The sequence below is a fragment of the Scylla paramamosain genome, chromosome 31 (assembly GCF_035594125.1).
Source record: "Scylla paramamosain isolate STU-SP2022 chromosome 31, ASM3559412v1, whole genome shotgun sequence".
Lineage (NCBI taxonomy): Eukaryota > Metazoa > Arthropoda > Malacostraca > Decapoda > Portunidae > Scylla > Scylla paramamosain.
The window spans coordinates 11,793,934-11,820,552 of record NC_087181.1 but is presented as its reverse complement, the minus strand read 5'-3'; the positions used below and the strand labels follow the sequence as shown (position 1 = coordinate 11,820,552).

The 26,619-nt window shown below is 41.7% G+C and overlaps 1 protein-coding gene across 4 annotated transcripts in view; it reads left to right on the top strand.

Moving 5' to 3' along the window:
- The window catches only part of LOC135116513 (cell adhesion molecule 1-like), a 75,546-nt gene extending 55,783 nt beyond the window's left edge, over window positions 1–19,763 (top strand). For 3 of the 4 annotated variants that reach the window (XM_064034025.1, XM_064034026.1, XM_064034028.1), the window contains exons 7-8: window positions 6,337–6,443; window positions 8,177–19,763. In XM_064034025.1, the coding sequence (XP_063890095.1) occupies window positions 6,337–6,443; window positions 8,177–8,283 (214 nt within the window). In that variant the 3' untranslated portion in view covers window positions 8,284–19,763. The remainder of the gene's footprint in view (window positions 1–6,336; window positions 6,444–8,176) is intronic. The other variant, XM_064034029.1, reaches the window with a different exon arrangement.
- The last annotated feature ends 6,856 nt before the right edge of the window (window positions 19,764–26,619 follow it).

Genomic DNA, 26,619 nt, shown 5'->3' with positions numbered 1-26,619 from the left:
TCTCCTTCTTTCCCCTCTCCTCCTCCCCCAGCGCGAGTGATGAAAAAGCGGAACAAAGTCTATTTTTTATGGATATTGGCGTCTCTTAAATACATTTTTTCGGTACAGAATTTAATGGGCCTTCAGAGGGTCGGAAATTTTTAAAAAGATAATGCCCGGGCCACTATTTTTTATTATGTTGTTTTTTTGCATATATATCTTGAATTTTTTTTTACTTTTTTTGTCTTGTTTTTTTAAGGAAAGAAGTTTCAGAGAGAGAGAGAGAGAGAGAGAGAGAGAGAGAGAGAGGAGAGAGAGAGAGAGAGAGAGAGAGAGAGAGAGAGAGAGAGAAGGGGAGGAAGTGGGGTTGTTTTTATATCAGTGTTTCGGGGGAAGGAGAGAGAGAGAGAGAGAGAGAGAGAGAGAGAGAGAGAGGAGAGAGAGAGAGAGAGAGAGAGAGAGAGAGAGAGAGAGAGAGAGAGAGAGAAAGAGAGAGTTAAAATGTTTCGCGTCCATATGTCTGTTTATACGTCTCTCTCCTCTCTCTCCTCTCTCTCTCTCTCTCTCTCTCTCTCTCTCTCTCTCTCCTCCTCTCTCTCTCTCTCTCTCTCTCTCTCTCTCTCTCTCTCTCTCTCTCCTCCTCTCTCTCTCTCTCTCTCTCTCTCTCTCAATGGGGAGTTCTCGCATAAAGGTTGCACGGAGCCTTCACATTTTTAAACGATAAATTTCCAAACTTTTGAGGCACAGCAGACAGCGTTTACCGATCTTTTTTATCTTTTTTTTTATCTCCATTTTTCTTTGGCCTTGCCCGCTCTATCCTCTCCATGTAACAAAGAAATATAAGTATTGATTCCCCGTAGTCGTCTCTAGGGAGCAGAAGGTGGGGGTGGGGGAGGTTGCGGGTCTCTTGGAGGTGAAGGTGAAGGGGAGGAAGGTGAGAGAGCGGCGTGTTCTTCTTCGTTGGGAAATATTTAACCTCTGCTCGAAGCGCGTGTTGGTAGAAATTATTCAGACCCGTTGATTTTTTCTGTCCATTTTTTTCATTCATGGTAAAATTTCTCTCTCGATAAGAAGGCAAGAAAAACATTTCCCTTCATAAGAACACCAGAAAATACGTCAGAGTATCTGAAAGGAGTGTGTTGCTGGAAATCATTGCTGGTGTTTTATGACGTTTATTTTTTACATTTCCATATTCCCTTGATAAGAAAATAAAGGAATTTCCAGGAAGCCATTGGGGGCGGTGTATTATTTGAAATCACTGTGCGGAAGATTTCTAAGTATATGTTTTCCTTCTGTTTCCTGCTAGAAGATAAGAAAATAAGGGAAGTTCTAGGAAGCCCTAAGCTCTACCTATACTGGCTGAACTCACTCATTGCTCGAGATTACATTTTTCCTTCTCACGTGAATGTTTCCCGTAAGAACATAATAAAATAAGGGAGATTTCAGGAAGCCATCAGGTCTACACGTCAAAATCACTCGTTACAAGGTTTTCAATTCCATTTTTCCTCCACGCTGCAATATTCCCCTTGTTAAGAGCACAGGAAAGCAAGGCAAGCTGCGGGGAGCCATCAGATGTATGCGTGTTCCTGGAATCATTCACCGCGCGGTATTTTCAGTACATTTTTTTTTTCTCCCTACGCTAACATTTCAAGATCATAAGAAAATAAATTTTAACAGAGCGTGTACGTTATATTTTTTCTGTCCCCTGACAATATTTTCTTTGATAACAGCATAAACAAAATATTTAGCTTGATAAGAACATAAGAAATTAAGTTTGAACCTGTGAACGAAGCGAAGTTGCCGGGAAATATTTCAATACAAGTCTTTTGAAGTACATCTTTCTCATTCCCACTGCAATATTTCCTTTGAGAACATACGAGGGAAGCTGTAAGAAGTCATCAGGCCAACACGTGGCAGCCCCTCTATAAAACATCCATATTTTTACCTGAGTGAAGATTATAATACAAATAGAAACAGTAAACTCATCTTTCTAGGATGTAGGTTATATTTTCCTGCTCTCGGCAATAGTTTCTTTAAGAGAGGAGATGTAAGAAGCCATCAGGCCTACACGTGGCAGTCTCTTTTTAAAACATCACTATTTTCACTTGACGGAGAATGGTTATGTAAATACTAACAGAAAAACTCAAAATTCTTCTTTGTTACACGGTAAGAAGAAAGCTGCAGGAAGCCATCAGACCAACACGTGGCGGTAGAAAACATAAACATATTTCCACCTGACCGAGATGATAATGGAAAAAGAAACCATAGAATTTCCACCTGACCGAGGTGATAATGGAAAAGGAAACCATAGAAATCGCCCTTCTAATTGGGAGTATAATTTTTCCTTCCCATATTTCCTTAAAGAATACAGAATGGAAACTGCAGGAAGCCACTAGGCCTACACGTGGCAGCCGCTATATAAAACATAACATGCCCATCTATTTCCATCTGAACGTGATTGATAATGTAAGCAGCAACAGCGGCACGCATCTTGCTACACGTAAGGAAGCTACAAAAAAAGTCATCAGACCTACACGTGACCGTCCCTGTGGAAAACATACGACAACCTACACGTGGCAGGCTCTGTAGAAAACCAAGCATACCTACATACTTTACCTGAACGATGATAACACGTACAGCAAAAGTAGAACGCATCCTCTTATACTTAAGGGAGCTACTAAAAGCCAATAGACTTACACGTGGCAGTCCCTGTAGAAAACGTAAGACAACCTAAACGTGGCACTCCCTTTTATAAAACAAAGCATGCCCATTTTCGCCTGAGCGAGGATAACACAAACAGCAACAGTGGCACGCATCCCTCTGCTCTAGGAGGCGTCACGGGTAGAAGTGCCAGCGTCGTAATTTAGCCAAGTTGAGATAGAGCAATATCTCCACTCGTTGGCTGCGGCGCGGCACGCAAGTACGAGACCGCAGCGTCCGTTTGGCTGCACGTGACTGTGGCTACGACTGACAGACTTGACACGCGCGCAGGTCTATCCTTCCACGCTCGGTTATCTGGCGGGCGGCGCTAAAATCAGTGTCACTTTTGATGCCCACCTGTCCCTCCCCGCCGCGTCACTCAGTCCGAGCACTGCGTGTGTGGCGCGTTTATGGGAGGCACACGGCCAACCATTCTTCACCCAGCGCTCGGGATGAGGTGGAAACCCCTACATCAATGAGAGAGAGAGAGAGAGAGAGAGAGAGAGAGAGAGAGAGAGAGAGAGAGAGAGAGAGAGAGAGAGAGAGAGAGAGAAGAGAGAGGAGAGAGAGAGAGAGAGAGAGAGAGAGAGAGAGAGAGAGAGAGAGAGAGAGAGAGAGAGAGAGAGAGAGAGAGAGAGAGAGAGAGAGAGAGAGAGAGAGAGAGAGAGTAGCGACAGGAAGCACGCGTGTAAGTGTTACCAAATCATGCTTCAAACAATTCCCAGAGGTAGTGTTTGATTTAAAGCGGGGATCCTCTTGACACTCTCGCGTCACCCTCCCTCCCTCCCGGCCACTCCGCCACTGCCTCGCGCCACAGCGCTAAGGACCGTATTCTGAAACACTTCTCCGCTGCACCTTCACTTCACTACTTTCAAAAGGATCTAGTTGAAGTGACACGGGTTTTTAGGGGTGTTTTAATGGTTGTAGTGACAGATTAACAAGATTTCCATATTATTAATAGGACAAACGTTCTCTGTGGCCTTTGAAAATAGTCGTGGTGAGAGAGCAAAGCTTTTTAAGGGTGTTTTACGGTTCTATTCACAGATTGACAGGCTTCCTACATTATTAACAAGAGAACTCTTGAGAACTCAGTAAATTATCTCTGTTGCCTTTGAAAATAGTCTTGGTGAGAGAGCGAAGCGTTCTTAAGGATGTTTTTACGATTCTAGTGGCAGATTAATAAGATTTCTACATTATGAAAAGGAGAAACACTCTTGAGAACCCCGGTTGATAATTTCTGTGGCCTTTGAAAATAGTAGTATATGGGCGCATAAGGAAGACGTGCAGGAGGAAGAGAAGGACGAGGAGGAGCGCTGGGAATGATGAAGGGCGTGACAACCTAACGTTACTCAGGCGTGGGGAACAATACTCGCGCTATCGTGGGTGTGGGAGGCGGACGCGGAGAATTAATGTGTGTTGATAAACTTTTCTGAAACTCTCGCCAGGTGTGCGATAATTGCCGGGCGTCAAGATACACTGGGGCTCTCTGTTTTGTTTTGTCCGCCGTCCAGTGATGTGCTATGCGGCAGTGCAGAGAGAGGGAGAGGGAGAGAGAGGAGTTTGTGCAATGGCCGACACACGCTTTTGTTTTTATTAATCTTTTGTTTATTGTGCCGGCGTGGCGGGGTGTGGGGGTAAAAATTGTTGCGATTAAGTTCATTTTGGCGATTGTTAATTTCGTAGTGCGTTGATGTGCAGCGGCAAATTAGAGACGAGGAGCGTTTTCATATATTTAATTGCAGTCTGCGTGGGTTTCTGAATACACTATTTTTGACTTCTTTCCCCATTAATTTCTCACCGAAGTAATGCCGCAAGAGGAACGCCGGAGAGGAAAAAAGAGGCGGGAGAAGACTTGCTGTCATTTATGTCTGTCGTGTCTTGCGTTTTCTCCAATACAATCTTTACTAATTCAATTCCATAATGGCAATATACGAGAGAAAAATAGATACTAGTCTTGTAGCTTATTGCCTCGTGTCTGGAAGCAAAGAATAGACGCGGGAACACCGAAGGAAGACACTGGAACCCTAATATCTTCATAACTGACACTAGTAAGAAAAAAAAACGAATTATATCTAACTACCTAACATTTCTCGGAACTAAAAGGGGGACTCGCAGCAAAGGAGAGATAAATGAACACTGAGAGAAAACAAGAAGACACACGAGGACACTAATAACTTAATAACTGACACTAATAAGACGTATAAACACAGAGTACGTCTATCTAACATTTCCACAACTTTAAGACGAGATCTGCAGCAAAAAGAGACGTATGAAAGTTAAAGAAAGACATAAGAACGATAATGATGTAATAACTGCTACTGCTAAGACAAAAAACACTAGTTACATCTATCTAAGAAACATTTCCACAATACTACTAAGACGGAATTCGCGGGAGACGCAGTGACATTGAAAAAAAAAAAAAAAAAGAGACAGACGCTAAATGACTTGAAAATTATCACTACTAAGACATATAAACACTAGTAACATCTATCAAACATTTCACTGCTCTATGACAAAATTGGCAGGAAAGAAGGGCCAGTGACACTTAATAACTAACTAAACGGACAGTGATAACTTAACAGCTAACATTAATAACACACACGAGCACTAGTTATACCAGTCTATCTATCCGTCACTACTAAGCAATCTACCAAAACAAAGTTATCTGCCAAACATACTCGTATCCACACTACCAGGACGAAACTCCGAGTAAACCAACAAAACTAACACGGGATAGTTCATAACATACCAACACAAACACTCCAAACACTGCATTAAAAGTTAGCAGCAAGTAGGAAGCGACGGGAAGCGAGAAACGAGGAAGCGGGAAGCGGGAAGCAAGTGACGAGGCGGGTAGGTGGGCTGGCTGGCGCGGTGATATGTGCCCGAGCTGTGTCTGCGGGGCTCGGAGGCTGCAAGTTCCCGGTGAGTGAGCGGCGCAGTCTGTTACTCCTACACCCTCGCTGCACACTGCGCCTCGTCGGTATTCAAAGTGTGATGCACGCTGACGCTCTCTGTGCCGCTCCGCTCTAATTACTCGTGATGGTATCGTAACTCAGTGCCAGAGAGAGAGAGAGAGAGAGAGAGAGAGAGAGAGAGAGAGAGAGAGAGAGAGTCGTTCAGTCTAGCATTAAGTAATAAAAACGAGAATAGCTTAGAAATATAAGAGAGAGAGAGAGAGAGAGAGAGAGAGAGAGAGAGAGAGAGAGAGAGAGAGAGAAGAGAGAGGAGAGAGGAGAGAGAGAGAGAGAGAGAGAGAGAGAGAGAGAGAGAGAGAGAGAGAGAGAGAGAGTCATTCAGTCTAACATTAAGTAATAAAAACGAGAATAACCTGGAAATAATAGAGAGAGAAAGGCAGAGGGACAAAAACCAAAACAGAGATAAACAAACACACACAAACAAACAGACACAAGAGACAAGAGACAAACAGATGCACAGACAACAAACAGAAGCACAGACAGAAACGCCCTGAAATAGAGAAACAGACAGACCAGACAAACACAGAGAGGGAGAAACAGATAAGATAACACAGACCCAATCACACATAAACACACAAAATCGTAACATCAGAGAGACCTCCTCCTCCTCCTCCTCCTCCTCCTCCTCCTCCTCACCGTGTCACTCACATACTCTCCTTCTCCCCCGCCTGGGCCACAGATGCACCGCCACCATCGCCGCCGTGTACTGGCAGAGCTCTGAGGAGTCAGCAGAGGGGCAGCTGCAGCAGACCGGCTCAGTCCTGGAAAGTAAAGGTATCTACGCAGGTGAGTGAACACAACACTCCCGCTCTCTTACGTCCGCCACTGCCTGCCGCGTCCCCACCACCTGTCTTACTGTGTGTTGTGGTGTGTTGTGGTGGTGGTGGTGGTGGGGGTGGTCGTGGTTTTGTTGTTGTTAGTGTTGGTGGTGTTGGGTTTTCTCTTGTTAATGTTGTTTTTTGTTAGTGCTGGTTTTGCTGTCGTTGTTGGGTTTTCTGTTGTTACTGTTGTTTTTTCTGTTATTGCGGTTTTATTGTTCTTGTTTGTTTTGTTTCTTGTTACTGATGTTTTTTTTCTGTTGTAGGTTTTACTGTTCTGTTCTTGTTGGTTTTATTGCTCTTACTGTCGTTTCAACTGTTGTCATTGTTTTTACTGTTGAGAGAACCAAGTTAGTTGTTTAGGTTATTGTGCAAGTATTAATATAGATTCCAAACAGTGACGGATCTCCCTCGCTATGGTGTTTGATTTAGTAAACTTCCTTATCTATATTATTGGTGGAAACTGCAGTAAAGAATAAGGGGAAGAAGAGAAAAGTGTAATTTTGTTTGTAAATGGAAGGTGTGAATGTTTCGTGGTGTGGTAATGTGATGCGTGTGAAGTGTATGTATGTATATATGTGTGTGTGTCTGTGTGTATTAAGTAATCATCGTTAGCTATGTAAGTGATAGTACAAACACACACACACACACACACACACACACACACACACACACACACACACACACACACACACACACACACACACACACACACACACACGCACGCACGCACGCACGCACACACGGCCGTCACACATCAGCCATCACGTCAGACACTCACTACCTTCCTACATTTTCCGTGCAAGATTTATCGCCCCGAGGAAGCAGCGACACACCAATCACCGCAGCCATAACCCTCGGCCATCCTTTCTTACCGCATCTCTCCCTCTGCCTCTCCCTCTCTCTCCCTCTCCTAGGTCATCCCTTCCGGCTCATTATCTCCCTCCTTCCCTCTTTTCCCTCCTCTTTCCGGCCCTCAGCTCCCCTCTTTTCCTCCTTAATCTTCCACTCCTTACTCCCTCCTCCTTTTAGCTCTTCTTTCCTTTCTTTTTTCATATCTCCTCAGTTACTTTTATTCTCCTCCGCGGTTTTTTCCTCTCCTCCCGTCCCTTTATCCCCACAAGCCCCTACCGTCCCAATTTCCCTTTCCGTTTGGTATCTCTCTTCAATTCCCTCAGTTTCCCTTCCAGCCATCTGCCGCCGCCCCTTCTATACTCGCCTGACACCTGACACACACACACACACACACACACACACACACACACACACACAGGCTGGAGTGGCGGGGCGTACCTAGTGTTTCTGTATCATATTCTAAAAACGCATCTTCCCCACATCTCTCCTACTTTCAAAAGGCTCTATAGGTGAAGTGACACGGGTTTTCAAGGGTGTTTTTACGGTTGTAGTGGTAGACTGATACGATTTCTATGCCCTAAAGAGGAGAAGCACTCTTGAGAACCCGGTTAATCATCTCTGCGGCCTTTGAAAATAGTCGTGGTGAGAGAGCAAAGCGCTTCAGAATACTACCCATGATCCTATCAACAACATTTCTACATTATTAACCACAGAAAATCCCTTGGGAGCCTGACTAATCACCTTTACGACCTTTAAAAACAGTCGTGGTGAGAGAGCAAAGCGGAGTAAGCGGAGCATTTCAGAGCACTGGCCACACTCTAACACCATCACTTTTCATTCTTGCAGGAGGAAGCAGCAGCAGCCGTCACTCGTGGGCCTCCTGCCTCCCTGTGTTCCTGGCTCTGACCTTACTTCTGCTCACCAACCTTTGCTCCCAAGCCTCCCTTCACTAGCACAATGACCTCGCATAGCTCAGCCTCAGGACAGGTCACAAGGGACGCCGCCGAGAGGACTAGGTGCTTCAGGCCGCGATCCTCGAATGCTCAACCTCCCAGTGTGACGTCAAAGGGGTTGCGGTGATATTCTTGCCCCAGGAGAGCCCGCCACCGTCACCGCCACTGTCAGCGCCACCGTCAGCGAGGCCCAGAAAGAGTCAGCGCTGGGTTTGACTTGATATTGTTGAGTTTTATATTAGGGTTTATTTACTAGACCACCTACCCTCTCCTTTCAGCGCTACTTCTCCCGCACCTCTTCTTCTTCTCGTTAGTTGAGGCAATGAAGCTTCTATTTTATCAGTTCCTCTCCCTCCTCCCTCCCAGTTTCTCTCACTCTCTCTCTTCTTTCCTTCCTCCATTTCTTCCTCCTCCCAATTGCCCCCTCCTACTACCCGTGCCTCTCCCTCTCTTTCTCTCACTTTCCTCTTTCCTCCCATTTCGCTCACAGTCCATCTTTCTTTCCTCACGAGTCCCTCACACACTCCCTCCCTTGCCCCCTCCTTCCCCTCCTCTCCCCTCCCCCACATACAACAGCGGCGGGCAAAGCTGAAATAAATAAAATGTTCATATCAGATTTTAGTGTTCGGGTGGAAAAAAAAAGTTTGTTGTATGAATATGAATCGTATAATAACTATATTTTGAAGACTGCACTATTTATATATGTACTACTACTACTATTATTATTATTATTATACTACTACGTGTCACTCTTGATTGTAGCAGCCACCAGATAGTCCTGTTTTATAATATCTCGTACGTCATTCAACTATCTCGAGTAACTAATGCACTACTATGTCTGTCTGTCTGTCTGTCTCTTCCTAACTCTATTGACTGCTCAGAAAAAGAACGTCACTTTTTTATGTTTGACTTGATAATATACAAAGCAATGGTGTAATAAGTCAACAAGTCCTTTACATACTCAATCTCTCTGGTATCAGTGTCTATTGTGAAGTCTAAATGTTCTCCAAGCAAATTTTTGAAACAGAGATGCCAAAGCGGTCAAAGAGTTAAAGTCTATCGCCCTTCGTATCAGTGTCTCGCCGCCTCCCGCTCATCCCGCTGCCTTCCCGGCGTGTGGGAAGCGGGAGGAAGGCTGCCATGCACAACTCTCGCCTTCACGTCTCGCACCAAGCACCGGATCCCTTGGTAATTCCCTCAACACGTCCTCTTCTTGAAAATCCAATCCCTTTCCCTCTCCTTTTTTTCCCTCTCCTTGAAAACTCTAAGATAATTCTCTTCCCTTTTCTTGAGAACCCCGGCTTATCTTCTTTACCCGAAAACCCCAGATCACTTTCTCCCCCCTTCCCCTTTTCCTTCCCTCCATCTCCCTTCCCTCTCATCCTCAGCTCTCCAAACAGACATTCTTCTTTAAAACCCCCAGAGAAACTACCCAAAATACGCTCCCTTAATTTCCTCTTCCCCAAACTTTCCCAGACCAACTACTGTTATCCTTTCTTCTCCCTTCATCACCTCCCAAAATTTCCAAACATTTTCCCTTCCCCTTTCCTGCATTCCTAAAACTCTTATAACCCCATCACCAATCCTCATCGCCATTTCCTCTCCCTTCAAGACCCTAGACATTTTTCTCTCTTACTCCCAGAACAGACCATCGCCCAGTCCCCTTCCCTTAATATATATAACAAGAAGCAAATGGGCCTTCATGTAGTGGAGATTAATCTTTGTACTGTTGGAATTTTTGCGCCTGTGTGCCATTTCTTTCCAATCGTGCGTGTTTGCGTGTGTGTGTATGTGTGTGTGTATGTGTGCGTGTGTGTTACGTTAAGTGTTCGTTCGTACGTTACTCAGACTTCTGGGGGCGGCAGTGTTTCAGAACCTCCTGCAAATTGAAAGGTAACATTGTGATATCACCCGCCACTCATAAACTCCCATGGACCCACAAACCCAACCGAACCCAACGCCACAGTCACTCCTTGTCTCGGGTACCTCAAGGAGTCATGAAGTTTGTTGCACTAGTGTCCCGCGCGTGGCAAAATGACTTTTTTGTATTAGACTAGACCGGAAACTTTTTTATAGTCAGAAATATCACCTTTTTTTTTCTCATTCTCGTCTTATTCTGGACTTCTTTTTTTGCGGAAGGACAAGAGAAAGGCAGGTGAGGAGAACTGGGAGTAAAGAGAGGTGTGAGTGAAAGGAGTGAGTGAGTGAGTGGGAAAGAAAGAGACGAGGCAGGTAAAGAAGACAGGGGAGAAAGACGAGGCAGGTGCGGAAGAGAAAGAGGCTTGAAAGAGGTACTGGAGAGAGCTGAGTGAGTAAGAGAGTGAAGAAGAGAGTGAAAGAGAGAGAGAGAAGGGGATTGGAAGACTAAAAAAATTGAAAGAAGACAATAAAAAAACGTTCTTGTGAAGGGAAGAAAGAGAAGAAATCAAAGGAAAAATAAGAAAAAAATAAGGTGACGAAGAAAAACGAACAAAACAAGGAGAACAAATCGACGACGAAGGAGACGAGAAAGACGAAGAAAATAATGATAACAATGATAATAATGAACCTTTTAACAGCTTCACTCGTTAGTACTGCAAAAGAGACGCTCGAGTGAACACTGCTGGGTGATTGAAAGGAAAAAGAAGAAATTCAAGTCCTTCCTATTTTAGAATTTTCATCCCTTTGCCGTGTAAATGACGATGAATAGAAATAACTAGAATAATGAAATGAGAGAGAGAATGAATTGTCATGTGATGGTGGAAGTGATGGTGATAGTGATGATTGTGTGGATGTGTAGTTACGTAGTGTGAAGAGGAATGGTGATAGTGAGAGAGGAAATGATGATGATAGCGGTGAAGGGAATGTTTGTATGGTGAAATGGTGATGATGAAAGAAGGAATGAGAGTAATGATGTGTGGTAGAAAGTATGTGTGTAGTGTTGTGATGGTGAAGAAGAGAGAAGGAAAAGTTGTGGTGTGGTGGTGATGATAGTGAAGGAAGAGCGCTTGTGTGGTGTAGTCGTGGTGATGATAATGAAAAAAAGAGTGATGTCATAGTGGTAATTGTGACGGAAAGAAATGTTAGTGATTGTGGTGATGGTTGTGGTGATGATGAGGAATGTTAAATATGGTGTAGTTGTGATGATGATAGGGAACTTTTAATGTATTGTGTGGTGATGATAGTGAAGAGGAGAAAGGCATATGTGTGATGAAGTGGTGATGATGGGGGAGATAAAATGATGATACTAGTTATGATCATTGTCATTTTTAGTGGAAATCATGAGAAAATTTCCTTGAGAATGAAAATATGATGAAAAGTTAAAGATGGTGATTATGAAAAGGAAGACAAGTATTATGAAAGTGATGATGTAATGGTGATGATCCTGATGGTGTTGAAATGGTGGTGATTTTAGCATTGATGGTGATGGTGAAGATGGTGATATTGATGTGAAAGACTCATAAATGGAAATGAAGTGCTTGAGATGTTTTTTGCTGTAATGGTGAAGACTTAATGGTGGTGATGGTGATTAAGTCAACATGAACGGCATATAAATGAAACTGAAGTGAAATGGTGAAAATAGTAAAGTTAATTGCGTGTGATGGAGAGATTTAAGTTAACGTGTACAGCATAAGAAAACCGGAGTGATGAAAATGGTGAGGGTGTTCAAATTAGTAGTGAGTGATGACGGCGGTGATGACAGGTGGTGATGAATGATAGTGATGCGAGTTATCATGAACGGTAATTTTTCATCAACAAAAGCATTAGGGAGAAAAAAAATAGAAAAAGAAAAAAGAAAACCCTTTGTGTAATACTCGTATATTTTTTTCATGACACTTACCAAAAGCTTCGTCACTTGAAAGGAAGAAAATAAAAATAGAAATAAAGTAAACAAAAAAAAAAAAAATACGATTATCAATGGAATGTGTCCGTAAACTTATCAACTTCAGTAAATAGAGAGAGGAGAGATTTTAAAGGCAAATAAATAAATAATAATTACAGGCTATAACTGTAATTTGTATTTTTATATGAAATAGCTAGCAATTCATTAATCTTTGTCGCTTTGTAACAGCACACAGCTTTACACCCTTCCCTCTCTCCCCTCCCCCTCCCCCTCTCTCTCCCTCACTCCCAATCTCTCCCCTTCCCCAACCCATCTTCTCCTCTCCCATTAAACAATCTTTTTTTTTTCTTTTCTTTTTTTCCTACTCCTCCTTCCCCTCTCCTCCTCTTCTCACCCTCCCATTCCTCCCATTAAAATCCTTTTCTTATTTGTTTTCCCTTATCTTTTTCTACGTCTAATACATTTCTTAAAGTTTTAAATTAGCTTCTTTTATCTCCCTTCATTTTTTCTTGACTATTTTAAGTTTGCGATTACTGTGTCTTTACTCTCTTTATCCCAGACAGCTTGCTAAGGGACAAAGGGTCTGCTGCTGTATGTGTTCGATTTTTTTTCTTCCTTTTGTCAGATCTTTTTTTTTCTTCATAACATTTCGTGTTTAATTTTACTACTTTTGATTTTTTTTCTTCATTTTTCTTTTTTTTTTTCATAATTTTCAGCTTCTCAAACATTTCCTTGCCTGGCGTGTGGGGAGGAATCGTTCATGCCACGCCTCTCTCTCTCTCTCTCTCTCTCTCTCTCTCTCTCTCTCTCTAGTAAGAAGTTTTTATTAATATTTTTTAGAATCTAGTATCTCTCTCTCTCTCTCTCTCTCTCTCTCTCTCTCTCTCTCTCTCTCTCTCTCTCTCTCTCTCTCGACGCACGGTATGTACCCCACAGTATGTTTACGAACCAGTCACTCACCACATCCTTTCACTCACTCACTCTCTCTCTCTCTCTCTCTCTCTCTCTCTCTCTCTCTCTCTCTCTCTCTCTCTCTCTCTCTCTCTCTCTCTCTCTCTCACACACAAACACACTAAGAATTTTTTATTATTTTTTTTTAGAATCTAGTATATCTTCCTTTATTCTCTCTCTCTCTCTCTCTCTCTCTCTCTCTCTCTCTCTCTCTCTCTCTCTCTCTCTCTCTCTCTCTCTCTCTCTCTCTCTCTCTCACTAGTAAGAAGTTTTTATTATTTTTTTTAGAACATAGTATATCTTCCTTTATTATCTCTCTCTCTCTCTCTCTCTCTCTCTCTCTCTCTCTCTCTCTCTCTCTCTCTCTCTCTCTCTCTCTCTCTCTCTCTCTCCCCTTTCAGTAGCAGCAGTGCGCGTAAGTAAAGAGCGCGCCAGTAACTCGTATATCAGCTGATCTGAAGGGAGGGAGTCTGTCGAGGTTTGCGAGGCGAGTTGGGAAGAGTCAACACGCGGGCAAGGGGAGACGGGAGCTAAAAGGAGCTAATACATTAACAAACGTTCCGAGTTTATATTGTCCCTTATCGCAGAATCCACAAAACGAAGGAGGAGGAGGAGGAGGAGGAGGAGAAGAAAGGATTAGTCTTGTATTTCACTGCTTCTTGCTCTCTCTCTCTCCCTCGCGTTCGTGTTTGGTTGAAATAATACGAGGGATGAGGAAATATATAAATAGAAGTGGAATTAAATGGTATTAAAGGGTTAGAATTATGATTTCTTGTCAAAAATGGAATCCACAGACGGAGAAAAAGGATCAGTCTTTCATTTCGCTTCCTCCTCGCTTCCGTGTTTGGTTGAAATCATCTGAGTGAGGAAATGTATAAATAGCAGTTAAATTAAAAGGTTAGCTGCGATTTCAAGTCAAAAATTCAATCTGCAAACAGAGAGAAAAAAAAAAGATGTTTTGCATTTTACTTCTTCGCTTTCGTGTTTGTTCGTGTTTGGTTAATATAATCTGAGGAATGACGGAGTATAAATAGTAGTAAATTAAGAGATATATATAAAGGTTAGAATTAAGATTTCTTGTTCAAAATTGAATTCATAAACGGAGAAAATAATGAGTCTTGCATTTCACTTCCTCCCGTTCGTGTTTGGTTGAAATAATCCGAGGAATAAATGAACATATAAATCTTTTTAATAAATGGACATATAAACTAAAGCAAAGTAAAACATGTTGAAATCGCGATTCATCGTTAAAAATTACACCAACGAGGAGGAATTAACGTAAACGGACGTAAATATAATCCTAAATTACGGTGAGGTGAGAGAATAGATTAATTACGAGGGAGAAACAGGTAAGCGTAACAAAAATACATTCCGGGAAAGTAGAATAAGTGATTAATTAATGTAGAATTGCAAAACCGCGCGAACCCAAAACGTAGCGAGGATATAACTCATTCTAGCTATTTGAATTCAATATTTATTCGCGTCTCTCCTCCTCTTTCCTCCTCTTCCCCTTCTTTCCCACCCTCGCCCTCTCACCCTTCTCCTCTTTCCTCCTCCCTTCTTTCCCTGCTTCACCTGTCTGTCTCCGTCGCACGTTCACTCACCTCCCTTCTCTCCTTTCCTTAGTTTTCTCTCACGTAAATCTCCCTTCTCTTCTTTCCCTTCTTCTCTTTCCCTCATCTACGCATCTCACAGTCTCTCCTCCCTCTCTCCCTCGGTCTAGCCTCTCTCCCTCGCTAGCCCGAACTCTCTAATATCACGAGGCAGGCACATCATTTACTTGGGCGGTGCTCGGCTCACCCCTAAATAACCTGCCACGAGAACGATTCCAAGCACGAGATCAATGCGTTTGTAATTTGCGGCGGCCTCCTCCTCCTCCTCCTCCTCCTAGTCTCTCTTTCTCTCGCTCTCTCCCTCTCTCGCTCTCTCGGTCTAGACTCACTATGTTTACCACAGCATGTTTACGAATTGTAGTTACCATGTTTCTCTCTCTCTCTCTCTCTCTCTCTCTCTCTCTCTCTCTCTCTATGGGCAACATTTACTACCCACTCTACCTTCCTTATTCACTCTCAAATCCCAGTAACCTCTTCCATTTCTCTCCCAGCTCCCCCTCTCTCCCTTCTCCGCCTCCTCTTCCCCACTTCCCCTGACTTACTCCAGGCCTCTTAACTACCTCCAGCATGCCAGGCCGTGAGTTACTGCGTGGTGAACGAGGTCTTCCGTCACCCACCTTGTTTCTTTTGTGCTCCGTGTTTTACTTAACCCTCACAGCAACTCCTCGCTCCTTACAGCACCTCACTCCTCACTCCTGGACTCCTGTTTATTTTTTTTTCTCACTTTCTATTCACTCCTGTTCCTTCTGACTCCTCACTTCACCTTATTTTTCTTCTTCCCTTCCTCACTCCTCACCGTCTCTTCCTCCTCACCAATCCTCTTCCTCCTCCACTTCCTCCTCTCCCACCCCACCCAAGTCTTGTTTATCTCCTAGCTCTGCACTGCCTCTGTATCGTTCTTTTCAACGGGATCGCGTGAAGGTTAGGTGCTACAGATGTGTTTAACTTAGGTTGGGTTGGGTCTAGTTGGGTTGGGTTGGTTAGGTTCGGTTAGACTGGATTGGATTAGGTTAGGTTAGGTTACGAATTTGGGCTAATTTTGTCTAAACGTGGTCTGATCTAACCTAATCTTAATTGATGAAGCTACAACAATATTCAGGTTAGTCTAGGTTAGGTAGGTTGGGTTAGGTTGGGTCAAATAAGAGGTTAGGGTACTATCTTGACTGTTGTACAACGTAACGTAACCGAAACTAAACTAGTTGAGGTTAAATGAGGTTAAGTTAGGTCAGGTTAGATTAGGTTACTGTTTTCACTTAACCCACCCAGAATGCATCAATGGCGTCTAACCTTCACGCAGTCCACTCAGTGTTTACTGTAGCCGTGGATATGGAGGTTTAAAAATGTCTTCTGTGTGATTCTTCATTGCCTGTCCTTCTCCAGTTGCATTACACTATCATGCCGACGCTCACTGTAGTCTTATGTCCATTCTAATTGTTACCGAGTCGAGGCGAGGGTTTGAGCCGGGCGTGTGTCCTCAGGCGTGTGTCCCTCGAGTCACGGGACACTGCAGAACACTCGGGGACACTCAAAAGGACCGTATTCCCAAACGTTTCAGTGGTTCATCTGGGTTACTTTCAACTGGCGCTTGGATTTGGTTATTCTGTCTTTGATTCTGTTTAGATTGGCATCTTCAATTGGTCTTCTTATGTATGACTTTTGTTGCCCAATGCCGAAGCTCATCCTGCATAAAAAATAAAAAAAAAGGCTCTAGTAGAAGTTAGTATTTTCTTGCTATTTTCGTATTTTCAAGGTGTTTTCATGAGTCTAGTGATAGTTCAATGATTAATCTCGACTGCTTTCAAAAGAGACTAGTGGAAATCCCTGTTTTCCTGTTTTTTCTTTGTCTTTTCAAGGGTGTTTTCATGAGTCTAGTGAAAGTTTAAGAGCCACTCAGCACCACTAGAAGGAAAACACCCAGGAGAACTTGACTTAATTATCTCCGTGGCCTTTGAAAATAGCCCTGATGAGAAGGAGAGAGAAACGCTTAAGAATACGGTGCCAATAACCTAAGTGCCAAGTAATCAGAGCCACGCGGCAGCTCTAAATGGTGCCACATGTAGAATTTAAGGGGAAAGACGAGGTATTTTATTATTATTTTTCGACTCAAGCACTTGGTCGACTTTCAGCATGCCATCGACAGCTTCGTGATTAAACCTTCCCAATGCGGAGGCTGGAAAAATAATGAAAAAAACAACAATAACCGGCTCAGTTTCCCTTCAATATTAACGTTTTTTTTTTTTTTTTTTTCCACGGGGAAGGAAGGAAGGAAGGAAGGAAGGAAGGTTGGTTGGTCGGTCGGTCGGTCGGTCGGTCGGCACTCCATCCCCACTCCACTCTATTCCGCTCCGTCGTTACTGCACAAAAAAAGGACTTAATTCGTTTCTCCTCTAATTACGCTGATGTCCGGTACTTATATTGTCTCATTACTCTGATTAACTCCTGTCATATGTGAGTTCTCGCCTTCAGAACGCCGCCAGACACTCTTACCACGCCCTGTTGGTATTCGCCCTACAAAAGAACGTAAGAGGAGCATAGGAACACAATGGAAGCTGCAAGAATTCAGCATACCGGAATAAAACATGAGTAACTATTTACATTTCATCCCTGTTTATAAATTTATCGAATATTTTACACGTCATAGCCGCCGGACGGTCATTGTTAAGTCTTACAATCATTTATCCAACAAAACACCCCAAGAAAATAATGAATTAAAGTAAGCTACAAGAAGTATTACCTACACGTGACATTCCCTGCGTAAAACATTAAAACTTAAACATACATACCCCGACCTAACATCACTATCCATAAATATATAGGAAAAACATGAGGGGAGCTGCAGGAGGTCAACTATACCAGCTTATACCAGCCTATACCTATCTATCACACGGGAAACTGCAAAAAGTCAGTTAATATATCTATACGTGGCATTCCCTCTGGCATTTCTAGCATATCCAGAGCCACACACCCAGCTCTCATCCGTATCCATAAATCTAATCTCTTGCACACCAGCGCCCTTACAGAATCGTAATGCTCTTCACTGATACATTAAAGTTTTGAATGACTCGCTCACTTCCCGTGGATCCCAATTAAAGGTTTTTAGGATTCTACCGGTCCTTAATGGCATCCAATCCTCTTAGCGCTCCCCTCGTGCCTGGATAAAAGAGCGTAGTTAGTGTGTCTCGCGTAATCTTTTCCTTCCCCAACCCGTGCCAGCTCAGTCCCGTCGCAGCGTGGCACTCACCTCCTTCCTCCCTCTCTGTGACTCCCCGGTGGCCGAAGTAAGATCGCACTGGTTTAGTTGAAGGTGGTGATGTTAATTTGTGTTTTTCTTCATTTGGTAAAGGTTTCGGTGTTAATTAGGGTTTTCTTCATTAATTAGAGGTGGCGATGTTAATTTGGGTCTTCTCTTCACTAGTTAAAGGTGATGTTATTTTTTTTTTTTTTTCTTCATTAGGTAAAAGTTTCGAAGTTTGTGTTTTTCCTTTCTTCATCAGGTAAGTTCGATGTTAATTTGTTTTTACTTCATTACTTCATCATTCTCCTTCATTTGTGTTTTCTAGTCATTATTTCATTCGATTTTTAATGTATAGGAAAAGTAATGATTTTTGTGCTTTGAATTCATTACTTAACTTTAATTTTACTCTCTCCTATGATTACTTAATTTTTAACACAGAGAAGAAATTAATCATTATTTTGAACTCAATTTCCCTTCATTTTATATCTCTGTTACTAATTTGCCCATTTTTAACCGTAGACAAGAAGGAAATATAAAACAAGAGTCCCACAAACTTGTACCCGCTACTATGGAAAGGTTCTAAAATTTTGCTGCTAATTACGAAAGAAATACTTCATATAAGTCTCCTAAATTGAACATAAGAACATAAGAATGGAGACTACAAAAGGCCGATTGGCGTGCACTGGGCAGCTCCTGTACTAATCATGAACGTCCAATCTTCCTATTACTACCGGGAACTATGGAAATTCAGATGATTTTACTGTTTTCAACTTCGTTACTTTACGATTCTCCTTCATTTTACTTCCGTCATTACTTAACCAGTTTCTTAGCAATAGAGGACTACAAGAGTCTCTCAAATCTATTCTCGCCTCGACGGAAAGGTTCTGAAGTTTGTCGCGCACCAGTCTGGCAATGTTCTCGTCGCCGCCAGACACACCCGGCCCCGCCACAGCGCCGCGCCTCGCCCCCGCCTCCGCCTCCTCATCGTGTCGGAGTACAAAGTGATAATTCCGCAGCGTGTTTCGGAGGAATGTTATACTACGTGAAAATAAATAAATAAAAAGGAGATATTTTATATGTACGTTTAGGAAATGAGAGATTGGTCGTGAGAGAAATGGTCGTGTGAATATTAGCAACTCTAGTTATTTACTTCTTCTTTCTGTTTGCTTTATTTTTTTTTCAGATGGGGTTGACTGTATTGTTTGAATATGGTTACGTCAGTTAGATTATCTAGTTAACCTAACCTAAAAAAAACCTTGTTACTAAATTTTGTTGGGTAATCTCATCTAACTTGACCTAACGTATCCTGCACTCACCCACAAGTTTCAGGGCTAGGTTAGGTTAAATTAATTCAGTTATTACCTATATAAGCTAACTTTACCTTGACCACCAAAAAAAAAAAAGGTAACAAGGCTAGATTTCGTTAGATTAGGCCAAGTTAACTAAACTAATCTATTCTAACATAACCTATCACACCTCATAACTGGACTAAGGCCAAATTAACTAACCTAACCTGACCTTACATATCCCACCATAAACATAACCAAAGTTGCTAATCTCCACATGACAAAAAAAAAAATAATAATAATAATAAAAATAAGCTCCACGTATGTAGACTTAGAACTTTTAAAAGCATTTCACTTCAAAATAAAAACTAAACTAAAAAACTTATCAAGCCGTCTTTACTGTGTGTCAAAACGCCAACTACATAAGTACCGGTTTAATTATTCATTGTTTACGATAGGAGAATATTATTATAGTAGTAAGTAAGGGAAGCATTCATTGCCCGACCTGTGGGGCAGCCAAGCATATCTGTACGGTTAATTAATCTTGTAAATAAAGAATATGTTCGTAATAATCTCAACTTCCTTTATCCCAGAGAGAGAGAGAGAGAGAGAGAGAGAGAGAGAACGAAGAAGAGAGAAAGTATAGAGAACATGAGTTATTTATACATGTAAGGTCCCATCTCTATGTATTTATGTATGAATAAATGCATGTATGTATGTATATCCATCCAGCTTATCTATTTATTTATTCCTTTAACTCTATGTTTATTTGATTCTCTCTCTCTCTCTCTCTCTCTCTCTCTCTCTCTCTCTCTCTCTCTCTCTCTCTCTCTCTCTCTCTCTCTCTCTCTCTCTCTCTCTCTCTCTCTCTGTGTGTGTGTGTGTGTGTGTGTGTGTCTGTGTATTTGAGCGCAAGACTGAAACGTGAAAATTGGACGAATAAAAGCATTAAAAAAAAAAAGGCAAAACAATTCTTTCTTTTATCCTTCCCTGGAGTCGCGAGGTGAAAGACTGACAGGAAACACGAGACGAAGGGAAACAAGGAAAGCAAGGCAGAACACACAAGAGGTAAAAGAAAAGAAAAGCAAAAAAAAAAAAAAAGGAATACACGTAAGAGGAGAGAATATTAAAAATGGTGAATACTGAATTAGAAAAAAAATGGAAAGAAAATGAAAACAAGAGAGAATGGAAGCAAGAAATAACAGATACGAGGGTAAGATAAAAATGTAATAAAAAAAGGTGAGTATGAAAAATGAAGTAATTGAAATAGGAGAAAAATGAAAAAAAAAGAATAAAAAGATGTAGGAAAGGAAAACATGCATGAAGAGAAATAATATAAATGTTAGAATAGATGATTTAGTTAAAAATATATGAAAACTAAATAAAGAAAACACTGCACACTTGATTAAAAAATAGCAAGGGCAAAAATTAAAAACGTGAGATGGAATATTAACTGAACAAAAGAAAAAAACAACAGTAATACTACTACTACTACTACTACTACTACTACTACTACTACTACTACTAATAATAATAATAATAACATTCACTAGTACAAACAATCAGACACGCACGTATTTTTAACCTCTCTTCCTCGCCTTCCTCTTGTGGCCTGTACAACTCACCAACAGGAAACCATACATAAATAAATAAGACAAGGAGGGTGAGTGGTTGGTTGCTCTGCCCAGTCATTTCGATGGTAAAGTTAATCATCTCATCAACAGCACGCCATAATTCCAGTTGTTCCTCCACCTACCAAGTTTTCTTCACCACTTTGACGGTAGACTCAACTTTTTCATCAACAGCACGCCATACTAAAGGGTGTTCCTTCGTCCACACCTCGTTTTCTTTACTATAGGCTTTAGGTTCGGACACTAAATGCTTGTTATCTTATTATGATTGTTTAGGAGTGTTTTCAAATTTTACAAGGGTTATTGGTCAGATTCTCATGGGATTCTTCAGTGTTTTATTACTAAAGTTGTATAATTATTGCTAAGATTATCACCTAAATCATTAAAATATTCATAAAAATCCTGCAATAACTTCCACCGGATCGTGTTGAGAGTCGTCCGGATGAAACAGCGAAAGGCTTCAGGCTTGGGTTCAAGGTTTCAAACGTTTCGAAGTCTTACCTTAACTAGTTTTAACAAGGTAAGTTATCGGGTGCTTTTCAAAGACGCTCTCGTGGTTACAGTGATAGTTTAACAAGGTTTCTGCGCCGCCAGCTGGGGAAAACACCCAGGAGAGCCCGTCTAATCATGTGTGGGGTTTTAAAAATACTTCTTATGAGAGAACAAAGCGTTTCAAAATATGGCCCATAATGTTATCTTCGTGAAGTCACAGGAAATTATAATTCTGCACCCCAAAATGAAATTGGATCATAAAATGTAAGAGAAGCGAGAGAGAGAGAGAGAGAGAGAGAGAGAGAGAGAGAGAGAGAGAGAGAGAGAGAGAGAGAGAGAGAGAGAGAGAAGGAGGAGGAGGAGGAGGAGGAGGAGGGAAAGATTAAATGAGAAGGAAAAAAGAATGAGAAAGTGGAGAGAGAAGTAGGAAGAGTACGAAGGAAGAAGAGATAAAGAAAGAGGGGAATAGGAGGAGGAGGAGGAGGAGGAGGAGGAGGAGGAAGAGGAGGAAGAGGAGGAGGAGGAGGAGGAGGAGGAGGAGGAGGAGGAGGAGGAGGAGGAGGAGGAGGAGGAGGAAGGAGGAGGAGGAGGAGAGAAAAACAAAGAAAACGAAAGGGAAAGTAAAAGCGAAAGTCGTAGTAATTGTAATAGTTTGAGAAGGAAAAAAAAAAGAAAAAGATGAAGAAAAAGAACAAGAACAAGAACAACAACGACTCATCTACCACCGCCACCACCAACAACCAAAAAAAAAATAAAATAAAGAAAGAAAACGAAAAAAGAAAAAAAAAAACAGAAAAAGAGAAAAGAAGAGACGTTGTGAAGGGCAAGAGAAAGCAGGGCCATGTGGCGTGACTTAACAGGGGAGTAATAATCAGGCGGAGTTAATGGCCCAATTATGAAACACTGACCTAATCGTTCACCAGACCGCCGCCCACTTGCCAATTAACAGGAATTGCGCCCCACGTGCAGTCCAATTTGTTCATTTATATTTCTATGCAGATGAGGCGTGTTTGATGTGTGTGTGTGTGTGTGTGTGTGTGTGTGTGTGTGTGTGTGTGTGTGTGTGTGTGTGTGAGGGTTTGGTTGGTCAACTGAAGTCTGTCTATCTAAATGTTTCCCAGTCTGTTTATGTATCTGCCTGTCTGTCTTTGTTTATCTGCCTGCCTGCCTGCCTGCCTGACTGTCTATCTATCACTCAGTCTTTCTGCCTCTCTGTCTACCTGTCTGTCTATATCGATATCTATCTAACAAGCAAAATATAAACCTGCAATTTGTGTGGCTTTCTATTTGCCTACCTGTGTCTGCCTATCTATCTATCTACCTTTCTGTTTATCTGTATCTGTTTGTCTATCTACCTGTCATCTATCTACCTGTCTATCTATCAAGCAACATACAAACCTGTGGAAAATCTAACTCATGACCAGCCACAGTTGTCCTTCACAAATGTCATTTCCCCCATTTAAGTAAATACTTGGCCTTTTTTAAAGTTACAGTCCCCAGGGTAGATACTGCATGTGCTTGTCCCGAATCGTTCCCTGAAAATCGAACCAGATACGTATGTGAAGTAAAGCTTACTATCTAATGTGGGAATAAATATGGAACAGATTATCACTGTGGAAAGAACTACCACTTACTTTTTGCTGTTAATTATCATACGTCGTAACACACGCCTGCAGGTAACCCCCCTTCCTATTCTTTCTGGTCAGCACTTAAATCTACGCTACTTTTTTTTTTTTTTTTTTTTATGAAGGAGGGACACTGGCCAAGAGCAACAAAAATCCAATAAAAAAAATTAAAAAAAAGCCCACTGAGATGCCAGTCCCAGAAAAGGGTCCAAAGCGGTAGTAAAAAATTGACGGATAAGTGTCTTGAAACCTCCCTCTTGAAAGAGTTCAAGTCATGGGAAGGTGGAAATACAGAAGCAGGCAGGGAGTTCCAGAGTTTACCAGAGAAAGGAATGAATGACTGAGAATACTGGTTAACTCTTGCATTAGAGAGGTGGACAGAACAGGGGTGAGAGAAAGAAGAAAATCTTGTGCAGTGAGGCAGCGGGAGGAGGGGAGCCATGCAGTTAGCAAGATCAGAAAAGCAGTTAGCATGAAAAAAACTTATCTGTGGCAGCGGTCCTTTACTTGTAAGTCCGGTAGCCTTGGGCACTTCGATAGTGTGAAATAATTCGTAGCTGAAGAGCAAGTAATCCTTGATGTGTTCACTGTAGTGGCTACTTGTGGGCCGTGAGACTCGCAGCCTCGTGTTCACGAATCTTACGTTAATGCTTCGTTTGTAATATTTCATTGCTTCATTTGCAATGTTAAGAATTTGGTAATAATTTTATAGTTGCATAAATATTTATGTAAGTATTATCATACAATTATCCCTTGTGTGGTTAAGTTCCATTAACTATACGAATTAGTACCCAGTAGTACTGTGGATATTTACATAGTTCTGCTACCTACTGTATTCCCTGTGGCAACATATATAAACCTCAAAAAAAAAATAAATAAATAAATAAATAAATAAAATAAATAAACAAATAAAATAAATAAATAAATAAAACACTAGGCACATGAGGTCAAGGTCGAACCTCCTAAAAACCCACCAAAACCCACCAAAACCCACCAAACCTCCCATCCCCCCACCCCCCCCAAAAAAAAAAAAATCCCCTCTCTTGTTTTCTCTGCCCGACCAATCAAGGGGGAGGAAAATGATCATGAACGAGAGAAAATGGGAATGCGTGATCCTAAAATGAAGGAATAACGCCACAAAAACAGTGGCCGGAAAATTACTTTATCCTAAGTTAACCGCAGAATTATAATGATCAAAGAGAGGGAAAGAGTCGACCTCGTAAACTCTTTCCTATGATCAACGTGCATTTGGGGTCTTGAAAGTGCATGTCCCGTGTTGAGAGAGAGAGAGAGAGAGAGAGAGAGAGAGAGAGAGAGAGAGAGAGAGAGAGAGAGAGAGAGAGAGAGAGAGAGAGAGAGAGAGAGAGAGAGAGAGAGAGAGAGAGAGAGAGAAATATACGCTTTCACACTACGTAATAATGAATACAAAAAATACCCACAATTCAAAGTTGCATGAATTATTTCACCAAAATTCCAGGCAGTTATTCTGAATCACTTCCTCATCTTACCTCAACAACTTTTAACAGGCTCAGTGAAAGTTACTGAGATTTTCCAGTAGTGTCTTCTTGATTTTATTGATAGCTTAACCGTTTCACTGCTTTAGTTGCTTCGTTAGCACTGAGACCACACTAATAAACTGGATGGACGTAAAACTGAGAGAATGAGGTTGTTTTAATGTTTGCTAAACTTCAGAAGTATATTTTTAAGAGACTAGTACAAAACTGGCTGTTTTTTTTTTTTTTTTTTAATATTGTGACCACTATGATAAACTGTATGGACGTAAAAGTGAAAGAATGAGGTTGTTTTAATCTTTGTTAAGGTAAAGAATTACGTTTTTAAGAGAGTGTAGTACAAATCTGGCTGTCTTTTTAATACTGAAAGAGCTGTAATAAACTGGATGAACAAAAAGGGAAAAATATAAGGTTAATTTTATCACTGCTTATCTACGGGGTATGTTTTTAAGAGCTATATATAATAATGGGAAAGACTAACTAGCAGAGAAGAGATTAACTGATATCTCAGAATCGTTAATTGACAAAACACTCGTGAGCGCCTCACTTGTAATCTCTGCGACCTTCTAAAAATAGTAATAATGAGAGGAAAATAGCTTTAAAACACTCCCTCTCTTTCTCTTCAACACAATACCACTTAACCCAACTATTCGTGATACTGATAGACTGGTAAGTGACTGGAATAGACTCAGTAATCAGGCTGTTTGTGTATTTATGGATGAGGATGACAGGTGGAAATAGACAGGCATCTTTTATACAGGGACTGCCACGTGTAGGCTTGATGGCTTCTTGTACCACCCCTTGTTTACTTATGTCGTAATAGACGATTCTGCCCTAATTAACAATGCGAGATCCTTTAATCTAAAACTATAAATATTTGCTTCTCCTCCTCCTCCTCCTCCTCCGGCAAAGCATGATTAAATAACACATTAAAAAAGGAAGTAGTTTAGTTCAACACTTTTCTACTGTGTGGAGGTCGGGCGGAGTAAAACTAGCAGGGAAAAAACTCGCTAATTTCCTGCTGCCAGAAGAGTTAAAAGGAGAAAAGTGTTCCGATTATGAGGGATCTGATGCTATGGGAATTACGTGAACCCTTCCTGCACCTCATTAGCGGTACTGAGCCTCTTTCATTAACCTGCGGGAATTGTGTACCCTCCCTACTCAAGGCAAGCCACACTGAAAAAGCCAACCTAATGCTATAGTCATCTGAACTTTTTCTGTCTGCAATAGCGATTCAGAACCTTTAAGATTAGATTTGTACCCTCCTTTCCAAGCCACGCCACGAAGCCACCCTGTTATGAAGGATCCAATGATATATTTCAATCCTTTCTCCGTCCGCATTAGCGATTGAAAACCTTTAATTTAAGTTGTATTAGTTATCTGCAAGCCACCTAGCCAATCTGTAATGAAGGATCAAATGCTATATTTGAGTCCCTTTTTAATCTGCAGCAGCGATTCAAAACCTTTAATTTAAGATGGATCAGTTATCAGTCCCGCTCCTCGTCTGTGAGTTTCCAGGGTAACCTGCTAAACCACCAAGAATTCCTCTTATGAAGGACCTAATGCTTTCGGTATTACCTGAACCCTCCTGAAGACACAAAACCTCTTTCATTCAACCTTCAGGAAATATTCACACCATCCTTTTCCTACAACTCGCCAAGCCAAGCCACTAAGCCACTAAGCCAACCAGAATCCAATTATGAAGGATCTAATGCTATTGAAATCATATGTACTTTTTCTGAGCCTCAAATGGCAATACAAACTCTCTTTATTCTAACTCTCAGGAATTATTTGTACCTTCTCTCGCCTGTAACTCCACAAGATAAGCCACAAAGCCACCACGAATTTCTGTTAAGGCTATTTGAACACTTCCCTCTTCTGCAATAGTGACACAAAAACCTAACTAATCTAACCTACAAGAATTCACACCCTTCTCTTCACCCCACCCTCCAAAAGCCACGCCGTGCACACACCCTCCCTCTCAAACGTCTCCCCGCCGTGACCGCCTCCTCGCGCCCCTCCCGTGGGAAGGACGCCTTATGGAAGCTATTTATTATCCTAATGTGATGCGGGAATTAAGGGACCCAGGGCGGCCTTGGAGACACAGTCCTGCTCTCCTCTCTTGATTACTCCCCACCCTGAAACACTTGACAGTCTGGATGCGTGTGT